The 12,835-nt window shown below is 42.4% G+C and overlaps 1 protein-coding gene across 8 annotated transcripts in view; it reads left to right on the top strand.

The window, feature by feature from the left end:
• Window positions 1–12,835, top strand: part of LOC108578424 (calcium/calmodulin-dependent protein kinase type II alpha chain) — a 163,393-nt gene that overhangs the window by 76,414 nt on the left and 74,144 nt on the right. For all 8 annotated transcript variants that reach the window (XM_017941755.1, XM_017941752.1, XM_017941753.1 and 5 more), the window contains exon 3: window positions 895–954. In XM_017941755.1, the coding sequence (XP_017797244.1) occupies window positions 895–954 (60 nt within the window). The remainder of the gene's footprint in view (window positions 1–894; window positions 955–12,835) is intronic.

Raw genomic sequence — 12,835 nt, 5'->3', positions numbered from 1 at the left:
TGAAATTTTTAATCTTCTTTCCACGAAATTTGGAAGTTTTTCATTTTCTCTCTGAAATCTTGAGATCTTTCCTCTGAAATTATGAAACTGTGATTTTCAATTTTCATTACATAAAACTTAGTAATTTTGTAATTTTCAATTTTCATTACATAAAACTTAGTAATTTTGTAATTTTCAATTTTCCTTCTCCGAAATTTTAAATCTAGAACTTCAAAACCCCCCGAATTTAATTTCAGAAACATCTGAAACCTCCGCAGAATCTCTCTTCGAAGAACGTAAAAGGTATAACAGAAGTTAGCCTTTCTCGAACCACCAAAAAAATAAAAAAAAAATCAAATTAAAGGAGAAAAGAGAAATGGATGGTATTTAATAAGGACATGGTACGTGGTCGATAATACGAAGTAGAATCGATGGTCGTCTATTTCTCGTAAGAGCGTTCAGGTGCGCGTGTACAACAGAAAGGAAACAGGAAATCGTGCTCGAAATGACTTGCCCACCGACAAATCCAATTTTATCGCGGTCCTTGGTGAATTACCCACGAGGAAACTCGTCAAGGGAGCTCGTTGGGAAATTCGATTTCGCGGTAATGACTATACCCAGCATTGGTTGTCGTTATGGTGAAACTTTCGCGATAAAGCTCGATCTGGAATGTGCTTGGCCGACGCGCACGGAATTCGTCATTCCGTTTGCTCCAATGGTCAGATTCGATGATTTACCAGCTGTTACGAACATTTCCCAACCCATAAATCGCGTGAACTGTACCGACTAACCGTTCCAACCGTTATCTTTCAATTTTCGAATCGTTCATTTCTGATATCTGCTTGGAATAAATTATTGGAAACGCTTCGAACACGGAAATTCATCGTTTACACATTCTGCTTTCTACTGTTTCAGACTTCCAGAAGCTCGAACGTGAGGCACGGATATGCAGGAAGTTGCAGCATCCAAATATCGGTGAGTTTTGTATATCTTTTTTAAACATTCTCTTACAATTTTTTTTATTTGGATTCCGATTCTTGTCTCGTATCTTAATCATGATTTACATCACCAGTGTGGTTTTCTATGACAAGGTAAAGGGTTAACATGTTTCTTATCGTGAATTTTATTAGTATTTTAGAACGAAGTTAGAAAGTCGTGTATTAAGATATTTAGTTATAGAGAAATGTTGATTATTTAGGCTTCGAGTGTAAGAATATTCTTTTCTTCCCGATACAAGCTCCATTCTAGGTCAAATAAGAATTCAATAAGTATTTAATTTCCATCGAAAATGGAGAAAATATTGAAACTCAAGTAGAGCCAGTAGATTCGGTCGTTTTTGGTCAGACACGACTACCTACCTTCTCTTCACATTACTCTTCACTTTAACATCGAAACTACCCCCAATTACCATTCGCACTTCCTCTAATAAGTTCCCCAACACTCGACAAATTCCAAATAACTACAAATTCCTACAACATAAAACAAAATTAGTCCAAAAATCGAGCAACAATTCTCATCAACGACCACCCAAAATTCTCAATAAAAACCGCGATCCACAATAAACCAAAGACAGCTGTTCTTTCGCGACGGAGAAAATTGCCCAAGTAAAAGCTAAAAGAGAAAGCAGTAAACTGGATGCACTGGGTGCAGCGTGAAATTAGGGTGGTATAAATTTGCCCGCGGTTCTATTAAAGGACCGTTCACTTAACCGTGACCGGCCAAAAGGAAGTCTTACACAGACCGTGGAAATATATTCATTGGAGCGTTGGCTAAAGGGCACGTGGAAGCTCTTCATCGACCACCGCCGTCGTCGTCGACGTCGCGTGGTCGCGACCTAACGATGGAAATTATAAATGGGGGAATAAGCAACGGGCCAATATTGGAATCCAATAAAGCACAGCCAGGAGAAAACCAAGTAGTCTGTGTGTGTGTGTGTGTGGAAAGTGAATAAACGGCTAGCATGCAGAGATCGAACCGAAGAATTCTTTTCCTCGCCTTTACACTTGTCCAGCTTCCTTTCGTTCAACCCTACCAACGCATTCTTCCACCCTCCTCTATTTCTCTCCCTTGGTCCCGTTTTTCTCTCCCCGGCTCTCCTCTATTTTTTTCGTCTCGTGCCGCCATTTCACCGCCGGTATTGTGTTCCCAAGGGAACTCGTCGATGTTTGCCCCGGGGAAAGCCCGTGGCGAGCCTTAGAATTTTCCACCGTGGCGAGCCTTAGAAAATCGATGTCCGAACCGATGAAATTCACCGTTCGAACGATCCTCGATCGCGAATAAATCGCGGTGTTGTATGTCGTTTACCGGTGGTTCTTTTTTTTTTTTTAGAAATACTTCTGTGGGTATTATCGGGTTGTAGAATTGTGCTGGTTGTTTGAAATGGTCGGAGAAGAGGAGTTTGGAGAGTGAGGGAGGGACGAGAGGCAATTTGCAGCATCGATAATATGGTTTTAGCTGTTGGGACATTTAGGCTCTCAAAGGTCAACATCTCTCTCTCTCTCTCTCTCTCTCTCTCTCTCTCTCTCTCTTTCTAGGTTGCTTTGGACAAGACAGGCGTATAGACAGGATTACGTTTGGGATTATGGGATCTCGATGTAACCCTCGGCCATTAAACTGCATCAGCTCTCGTTAACTGTCCTCCCTGGTTCGCTACTTTCGACGAACCTTACACAGCCTAGGTTCTGCGAACACTTCGCCTTTGGAATTTTCCGTGAAGTTTGTGGAAATTGATGTGTACTCTGGGGGAAAATTGAAGCTTTCAGGGAGCTGGATTTGCGTTAGTAATTTCGTTACGTAAAGGTGGAATTTTTGTTTGGTTATGAATGGTACCTGGTGATTGAGGTGAGTTTATGTAAGAGTGGAAAGTTGGAGGGTATTATCAGGTGGAAATAGAAGTATCCAAGTGAAATTTATTTTATCTTAGAATATTATAGAGAACAAAAAATTTGTAGATTGTGCCGAGGATTGAAAGTAAAATCGCGCGGGAAATTCGAATTCTAATTTCTGGAAAAAGAGTGAAACAGAGTTCAAAGAAACACGAAACAATAGAGAAGCTGTTAAATCTGCGAAAATATAAGTGAGAAATAAAAGGTAGGATAGTTGAGGTGGACTTCGTAGCGAGTGTAGGGGAGTAGGACTTAAAACGTACGACGTGATGGGGTGATATTTACCTGAAAAGTGGTTCAGTAAACGACCAAGTTAATTTCCAACGAAAATTAACCATCCATTCTAACACCGTCAAGACGCTATTCTCACCGCTTGCGCGCACCCCCGTCGTATATTTCAAGTTTACGCGTTCACACCCTGCTATACTCCTGTCAAACACACAACGTGCCCGTATCCAACCGAATTCACCTACTTTCTCTGCCGATATTATGCATGAAATCCTCTTTCCACTTATTCAACGTTACTCCGGAATTCTACCGTACCCTCGTACAATCACCAAAAATACAATTCGCACAGTTAATCCGAACAGATACTATAAGTGCCTTTAAAACAATATTTTCTAATACACAAAGTTAATCCTTTCACTGTAAACCGCCTATAGGCGCTTTGAAAATTGTTTCCTGCTGTAACCTTAGCGCCTATAGGCGGATTGGATATTTTCTCGCGCTGCGACCTTGGCGCCTATAGGCGGTTCGAATATTTCAAAATTTTAATTTTGCAATTTATCCTTTGTAAAAATTAAGATGAAGGTAATGAGGAACCAAGGCTTGAATTAAGGTGTGCCAAAAAGCGTAAATAGCACAGTGCGAGAAAATATTCGCACCGCCTATAGGCGCCAAGGTCACGGCGCGCGAAAATATTGAATTTGAAAATTTTTTAAAAATCTCCATTAAGAAGGAGACAAAGTTTCGACAGACATTTCACAGGGTAAACCGCACCGTACCAAAACTCTCGGAGAAGAACGCGACGGGCGCGTCTTCGGAGGAGGCTGGGTATCGTTGTTTAATGCTGGTCCGATGGTAGTTTAATTCCTCGAGAAAATTAGCATACGTCGGAACATCGGCGTGCCGGGCACGATCGTATATTCCGGGTTTATGCCTCCGCGTCGCGGAAACTATACGGTCCGCCACGTACACGCGTGCAGACCACGGCGGAAACTTGGTCCTGGAGTACAAGTACGAAAGTTCCGCGCGCTGCATGCTCGTTTATGGCTACTATAAATCTGACATATGCACGCCGCTCTAGCTGTGCTCGCTACCTTTCCTCCACGCCGACCCACCTTTTTACGTCTCCTTTCTTCCCTTTCCTTCTTTACCACCCTTCAACTGCGAAACGCGTACACGTACACTGTCGTGTGTCCATTAACCATTTTTCCACTAGGAATATTCTTTCGTACGATCGATTAGCTACTTCGACCTGTAATTCTTTCGCGGTGAAACTTTTCAAATTTATTTATTTTTATTTCTTTTCTTAACCCTCTATGGGCTGAATTTTTTTCTCGACGTAAAATTAAAAAATATCGTCCTATAAATACAGAATAACAATGAATTCAGCAGTTTCAACAATTTTATTATAACGAATACATATTGAAGTAACAGCGGTTATCAAGAAAGTTACTGGTTAATAAGGAGACATTGTGCAACAAGGCGTTTACGCCACCTTGTGGAAAAAAGTTCAATTATTTAATAAAATATCGATATATTAGTATGTGACTTGAAAGTTACACGGGCCCATAGAGGGTTAATTCGCCTTTTGCAAAAGGTGCAATTTTCTTTCACTCTTCACGTTGCGCTATTCTTTCTATTCTACCGCAAAAATCGAAGTCACAGCGTTGTGAATAAATGGGAAACTTGTTTCTGTACGCCCAGGAAATAATTAAAAATAAATAAAATTGACAATTTTTGACACGTAAAGTTGAGAAAAATGTGAACGTTAAACTAGGTTACTTCCGCTCCCTTCCTCCATCGTCTATCCCTACATAAAGAAAGGTTTCCTTCTTACACACCCACTTAGTCTTTTCCTCCGTCACGTTAAACCCGTATTATCGCATTCTTGCGTAAGTTCTCTTGTCCCTATCTTTTTCTAAATTTAAAAATAAATTCAGCCTAACCATCGCAATTCCGACTTTTCGTTTCACCGACACTGGAAAATCGCGTTGCACACAGCGATCAATTTTCCGTCGAAAGCGTGCCATAGTTGAAGGGTTAACTATCATTTCGCAGACAGAGTGACTGGGTTTCCGGCGAAGTTTCGTGCTCGAGGGAATATTTCGAATAGAGCTGTGAAAGTTCATCTTGGAAGATCTCGCGAGCTTGATTTGCAAGCTGCGCCGTAATGCTTGAAGGACACTTGGACAGGTAGATTTAGGGGTTGCCGGTGATCCAGCAACTGTTAGCCCCTCCTGATGGTTTAATCCTGTGCGGTTTATCCGCGCGATAGATCGCCTCCGTTTGCTTTGACTTATTTCCGCTGGCAGGATAAACTTTCCGGATTAATTCTGTTATTATAATGTTAATCTTAGGTGTTCTACGAGCGTAACGGAAGTGGTTTCGTACTACGAATCCGGCTGATTTAATTCTTTAATTAAAAGAGACGAGTTCGCTGGTCATCGGGAAGTGATTCTGCCTGGTTTCAACGTATATTGAACATCGCAACGCGATAAAACGTGGAATTTTCTTTGCAACCATTTCTACGGAATTTAATAATTCCGTAAATGAAACGTTCCTTATCAAACGTGAAGAGCGTTTCACTCTCGCGAAAATGTTTTAATTAAAATTAGAAAGGTTTGTTCAAATTATTCGTAAAATGTACAATACTTTTCTGCAACCTATTGTGTAAATACGAGAACGAGTTTTTAATCTCAGGGATTGTTAATATTAATGAAAAGAGTTTGACGTGACGGACAGGCACATTTACCCCCTTAAAGGGTTAATCTTCCGTGCTTATCCGAGGGAAATTCGAAGGCATTAGCTAATGAAATTTGACTTGAAAAGTCCTGCCGTTATGCCCACACGCAGCTTTCCGCGATAAATCTAAAAATCAGACGTCGGAGCTCCACCTCCGACAACTATTCTCCCTCACAGACTTTTCAATTACCAACCATCGGGCTAATGTCCTCTTCAATCTTAACTATCCTTTCCCTCGAACGCTCTTTCACGCGGTAGGAATCGTCGAAAGTGGTGAAAATATTCCGAGGGAAACGTCGAATCTCCGTGAGAAAGAAGGACGAGGGCGAAAGAATCGCCACCCGGAGGAATTGAAACGGGGAACCTCGTGTCCCCGATGGGCTGTGCGCGTTAATTTGTCAAGGAAGGCATAATGAATACGCGCGTAACGTGCTCTCGAGATCTCCGAACGTCTCCTCGAACGTTGAAAAAGCTCGGGGACGCGGCAATGGAGTGGTTTAAGCGTCGAGTGGTGGGGCAGGGTTGGAAAAATCGGGTAACGAGGATGACACAAACCCCAGGAGCCACTCGTCGTCTCGCGACATCGTCGACGACGGCGGCGACGTCGACGTTTCCGTTCGCTCGCGTGATTCACCGAGAACTTTCGCCTCGTGAACTCCAATTAGAAACCCACCGAAGTCCACGAACGTGGAAAAAAGGGAGGAGAGGAAAAAAGGAGGGAAGGAAACATGGTGAGAGGTGGATGAAGAAGTGGAGACTGGTTTTCAACCTCGATTTGTATTTTAACAATAAATTGGAGAAGTATCGAGCGAAGGAGGAGGGGTTCGAGCTTTTTCACGGCTCGTTGGAATTTATTTCCTTTCGTTGGCAGTATTGGGAGATAGTCGGTATTTGTGGTTTACGGGGTAACGTTGTAACGTAGTAACGTAGAGGAAGTAGCGTTTAATTTTTGACTGCAGTATAAATATGACGACGTTTTTGCACAAATTGAAAAGTGTGTCCGAAAGATTAAAATTTTCAAACACATTATGTGGGATTTTTTCAGCGCGTTCCGCGATTTTTCGTCGCGTTATATAGGAGTTAAGTGTATAGTGGCGCTAGTAGTCACCGGCGTAAGTCCAGAATTGCGTTACCGCTTCTATATCTAAGGAAATTTGGAAACAGAGAGAAAAGAGAGAAGGGAAACGTGGTTGTATCGTGGAAAAAAAAAAGAAGAGGAATTGGGGCTGGTTTCTCTGTCTGTACGAGGGAAAGAAATCGGCGAACCGGAAGTGGAGGAACGGTTGGAGGACGTTACGTAGCCAATCGTCTGGATATAATTCGACGTTCGGCAATTCCCTGGCTAATTAGCCGTACGATTCGTGGATAATTAGGCTAGGTGGAACGTTTGCGACCACCTGTGTACCTCGTGCGACGTTTCACTAACCTCCTCTTTGCGCTGCACCTGGTTCAACCGATCGTTCGCCGTTTCGATGATCATCGAGCTGAGTACTCGTTACTGAGGAATTATTCACGCGAGAACGATTTGGTTCTAGGTGCCTTGGGCTATCAAATTGTGCCTCTTCGATGGTCAAGTTCATGTGAAAATAGACCGCTGTATTTTGAGGAAGCGTGGAAAATTCGTCGCATTCGTATTATTCTATTTTCTAATTAATTTCTAATTAATTTCAATATCTGGGTAATAGGAAATTTAGAAAAAAAGCTTTTTTCAAAGAAGATTCTGAGATTCTAGAAAGTCAGCAGGTTTTGTGTAACCTCATTTTACTCAATGTTCAATTAATTCTCTTTTCTATTTACCGAACTAACGAAAAGATAAGGGAGATTCTCTCAAAGTTTCGTGTCTTCGAAGGAAAATAGCGAATTCGTTGCTTTCGTCCCATTTTATTTATTAAGAGAGGATAGCAAAGTCGTAAAAAGCGAATGGGGATCGAACGATAGGTTTTATCGGTGTTTTCTCGGTGTTTAGAGGAGTACAGTTAAGTAATATTGGCCTGACTAATGCCAATAGGACAGTTAAGCCACGATTTCAATTAATCCGTGATACTGGGTTGTGTCGGAAGCGGGATCCCTCCCTTGGGAACAGTCGATACGAGTCTTCTGGTTTACGTTATTGACCATTGTCGTTCGCGTGCTGCACGTACTGTGATATTACTGGTACATTAGTCCTATGTGAACATTAAACGACCTGATTTCGTGACGGTTTGCTAAAAAGGGGGAAATAAAGGGGATTGTCAAACCCATTAATCCCTTTGTTCCGCCATTTTTCTTCTCGATACACGCGCTAACGAGAGATTCTCAGATATCGCAGAATATCTGTGCAGTGTTATTCAAATTTGTTTCCGAGAAGTTGAAGAGTATCGTTAAAATTCTTTCTTAAATCCTATAAGAAATTTAACCCTTTCGCTAATGTGGCGCCTTGAGCTATTGCAAAATTTGCTTACACAATACTATTAGCGCCTTTTGGCACGCTTAATTTTTGTTCTTTGCACACTTCCACTTTAATCGAATAAAATTACAGATTTGAAAATTTTCAAACGAAAAGTTTTGCGTTACGTACTAAAATCTTTCACAGTGAAAGGGTTAAGTCCCCTGATCTCCAAATACCAAAAATCAACTTTTAGATAAACTAATGCTTTACCCAAAAAATAGAATGTTTTAATTTAATACAAGATATAGTTTCACATTAAGCAATTAGGAATTGAAATTCCATTCTCCACGATTTTTCCGCGAATTCCGAGAGTATCCTCGTTACTCATCTCGGAACAACACGTCCCACAATTACCGAGTTTCGAGAAGCGTGAAATATTCCCAGTGTTCCGTCTCTGTTCCGTTGAACACAAACGAAATTTGGCGGAATCGCACGTGCGGCGCGATTAGCACAATGCCAACCTTGAACCGGCGAGGTTCTTCTAGTAGTATTACGACGAAATGCGGCCAACAGCTGGATCCAAGCCAATCGGTATCGCCGCCGCGGGCAAAATTTTCGTCTCGACGTGCCAAGTAAGGTTCGAAAGGAGACGACAATTTTGTCAGATCGACGTTTCAGGGAATTCCCTGAATTCTCGGCGACACAACGCAACCAGAGAACGTACACAAACTATTAGAAAAAGAAGTACATATAACAGACATCCTCAAAAACATGTCAAACGAAAAGTAAAACAAATTTCTAATTACAAAACACATTCACTGCCATCGACGCACCATATAACATGTCAAACGAAAAGTAAAACAAATTTCTAATTACAAAACACATTCACTGCCATCGACGCAACATACGCGTCCCACAGTGCACTATCCAACGTGCTATCAGTTCCCTAATGGCAGCGAACCTGTACAATTTCCCAAAGTACAGATCCATAGACCTTTCACGCCGCAGTTAAATTCAAAGAAACGAAAAATAAAATAAATTTCTAATTACAAAACACGTTCGCTGCCATCGACGCAACATATGCGTCCCACAGTGCACTATCCAACGTGCTGTCAGTTCCCTAATGGCAGCGAACCTGTACAATTTCCCAAAGTACAGATCCATAGACCTTTCACGCCGCAGTTAAATTCAAAGAAACGAAAAATAAAATAAATTTCTAATTACAAAACACGTTCGCTGCCATCGACGCAACATATGCGTCCCACAGTGCACTATCCAACGTGCTATCAGTTCCCTAATGGCAGCGAACCTGTACAATTTCCCAAAGTACAGATCCATAGACCTTTCACGCCGCAGTTAAATTCAAAGAATCTCTCCATAGGCAAAGTCGAGCGCGTGTTTTCACAAACGAGTTTTCCATAGCGCAAAGGGCGCAGGAGAAGAGACAGAGAGGCGAAAGAAAATTAGAGAAATTTCTCGGTTTTGCCTGTCGATGGGTGTACCCACGTCAAGGCAATTAATGTTTTTATTAATCGACTGAATGGAAGGAAAACTAGCGGAGGCTGCGGCGTGTATCGGTGGGAAGGCGAGCGTGCTAGGGGTGACATGGTCGAGCGAGTATCACACACGGTGACGGTCTTTTATTCGTTTGTAAACGAATTTCATTGATCGTCCCTGTCACGAATCCTTCGTCGATGCTTCCAGTACGTGTGTGTGTACACGTACGCGTGTATATACGGAATATGTACATGTATAACCCGAGGTACCCGGACCAAACGGCCACAATCGAAACTATTCGCGTCGCGTTGCCGGAACACGCTTCCATTCACGGGATAATCATTTGCTTTGACGCGGACATTGTTCGCGGGAAATGGCGTTCCATGGCCTGGCCTCGTGCAAAAAATTCAACAATTTTCTCTTCCTCTCTCTCGCGACGTATTCGATCGTATACTTGCGTGTTCTTATTGTCTTCGAGGAGAAATGGGTTCAGGAATTGTAAGAAATATCGCGTAGCTTTCTTTCTTTTTTTTTTTTTTTTTTTTTTTTTCGATCGAACTTTGTTCCTCGGGTTTTGGTCGGGTTTCGGGGTTCGTCGTTTAGAGGTGGCTCGAGTTGATTGTCGATTGTATGGAGAAATTGAAAGGTCAGTTTTAATAGTATTTCTTTGGTTTGAATTTGGGAATTCTTTAGTGCGATGGTATCTTGATTTTGAGTGGAATCTTGAGAAGATTTTGGAAGTTTGAGTGTATTTCTTCATGTTTGAATTTCTGATTCTTTTTGGAGATCTTATTTGTAATTTTTAGAAGTTCTCTGAAATTTAAACGGTTTAAAGGGACAGAATGTAAGTTTAATTGTTTAAACTTCGAGCAGAGTACGAAGTTTTGAAAATTGTCACGTCACAAGAGTGATCCTTCTTCCTTTATCTACCCTACTGACGAAAACCTTACGTCAAGATTGAATTTACTACCGATTGTTTTATAAATTCGCAATTAACATTGCACGATTCAACAACAGTTTACTTGTTTACAGTTTACAAATCTTTCAGCAAGGTTCTTTTCTAACTTGCATTAGCACAGTGTTCTACTCCCCGCAACTCTTGCAAACCTGGAACTTTTTCAATCCACCACCGCCGCTGCCGCAAACACCTCTCACACATCCATAATGCATACAATTAAAACAATTCTCTCACTTCCCCGTTGGTCACATTTATCGTAATTACTATTCATCAGATCGGCCCCTGAATATTTATCGCGAGACTGTCGCATTGCGGCTAATCAATACCCACTTAAACGCGATATCATTACCGAACTTACCTCGATCTTCGAAAACGAATCTTCCCTCTCGTCGCTTGTGCATCTCGTTCCACGCGAAAATCCCTCTCAGACATCTCGAGAAGAGAACTTCAACTGTCGCTTTGAGAGAGAGAGAGAGAGAGAGAAAAGACAGGTTGTCTGTCCTTTTATCGCGTTTCTTCTCTCATCTAGCGACCGTGAATCTCTCCGAGCGACACCGGAAGTAGCGCGTAGATCAATGACTGAAACGTCCTAGTGTGTGTGTGTGTGTGTGTGTGTGTGTGTGTGTGTGTGTGTGTGTGTGTGTGTGTGTGTGTGTGTGTGTGTGTGTGTGTGTGTGTCTCCCGTCGCGTCACACAGCCTCTTTCTCTCTTTTGTCGCGTGTAATTTTCCCTCTCTCACCTTGACGGATCGACGGACTCCTCTGAAAGAAGAAGAAAAAAGGGAGAAAGGAAACTAGCTGCAGACTCGAGGGATCCTGAGAGATATTCGTCGTGGTCGTGGCTGCGTAGCAAATCTCCCGGAAAGTTTCGAGCGATCGAACTCTCCGTCGAGGTTTCGAGAAGAAACGATCCTCACGGCGGAAAGCTCGGCTTTGGAGGACTTCCAAAAATTTACTGCGGCCGATTCGTCGAATCCCCTGATATCTTATGCAGGAATTTGCCTCCACGGGGAAACTCGGATTTACTGGTCAACTATATCTTTATCGACTGCTCTCCGCGGACAACTTTCTTCCTCTTCTTCCCTTCCAAATTTCGAATTCTCTCTCTCCCTCGTTTGTTATGCTCGAGGAAATATGTTTCTTCTTCTCTCATCGCGATGAAAATCGTAGCGCATGGACCCTAAATTCTCGTAGCTCGAGAGTATTTTATAAGAAATTGCGTTTATCTTCTTCGATGAATTTCCAATGGTGCATCGCTGGTAGGTTCGTCACGAGCATTATACCCCGGTCTGGTACTGAAGAGAATCGACCGGTATCTAAGGTATAGTAGACGGAGGCGAAAGGGCGGTCGGTGCTCGTCGTTGAATGGAAACAGCTGTAAGGGTCGTCCGGGAGACGAATTAGAAGGCGATATCCAGAGCTTGCGGACGACAAAAGCCGCGGGTTTGTTAAATCGCTCGAGTCGATTCCATAATTCATAAGGAAGCCGGGAGGGGTTTCTTTTATTCATCGTACGGCTCTATCCATCGGCTGGACGTGACCGATGAATTACCACGTCCTCTTCCCGTTTCCATCATGGCGTGTACCAGCTTACGTCCGTTCCAGTCAACAAGTGATACCTATCGATCCTCCTCGACTCTCTCCTCGCTCCCTCTTTCTCTCTTTCACCCTCTGGTTTCGACGTTGCCCTGGCTGTCGCCTCGATTCATGTTTCCACGCTTCTTTTTTCCCCCCCTCCTCTTTCCATCGTCACTCGTTCTTCTCAACCACGACTGCCATCCAACGACAATCGATCCCTCGATTTCTCTTCCTTGGGAACGCTAAGCAGACTTTGCTCGACGTCTTGGAATTTTTCCTTTTTTCTTCTCTTCTCGTCTGGATGGTTTATGTATGGATATTTGTTCTGGGCATCGTTGGGGAGATATTTTGGGGTGTTTTTTTCGAGGGAATTTTGTCGAGGTGCTTTTCTTATGCGATGATAGTGATTCGATGGAATTTGGAATGTTGAGATGGTTGTGGAGTAAGTTTAGTAGGTGTGAAGTGACTCTTAATAATTTGTAGGATACTTTTTGGGACATTGTGACTCTGTCTGTAATGCTCTGAAGACACCTACAACACTTGTGCTCTATCTGTAATATTCTGAGGACTTTTACAACACTCTGAGTCTATCTGCAACATTCTG

This window comes from Habropoda laboriosa, unplaced genomic scaffold (genome assembly GCF_001263275.1).
Source record: "Habropoda laboriosa isolate 0110345459 unplaced genomic scaffold, ASM126327v1 scaffold5, whole genome shotgun sequence".
Taxonomy (NCBI): domain Eukaryota; kingdom Metazoa; phylum Arthropoda; class Insecta; order Hymenoptera; family Apidae; genus Habropoda; species Habropoda laboriosa.
The sequence above is the reverse complement of the archived record's forward strand: the minus strand, read 5'-3'. Positions and strand labels throughout refer to the sequence as shown.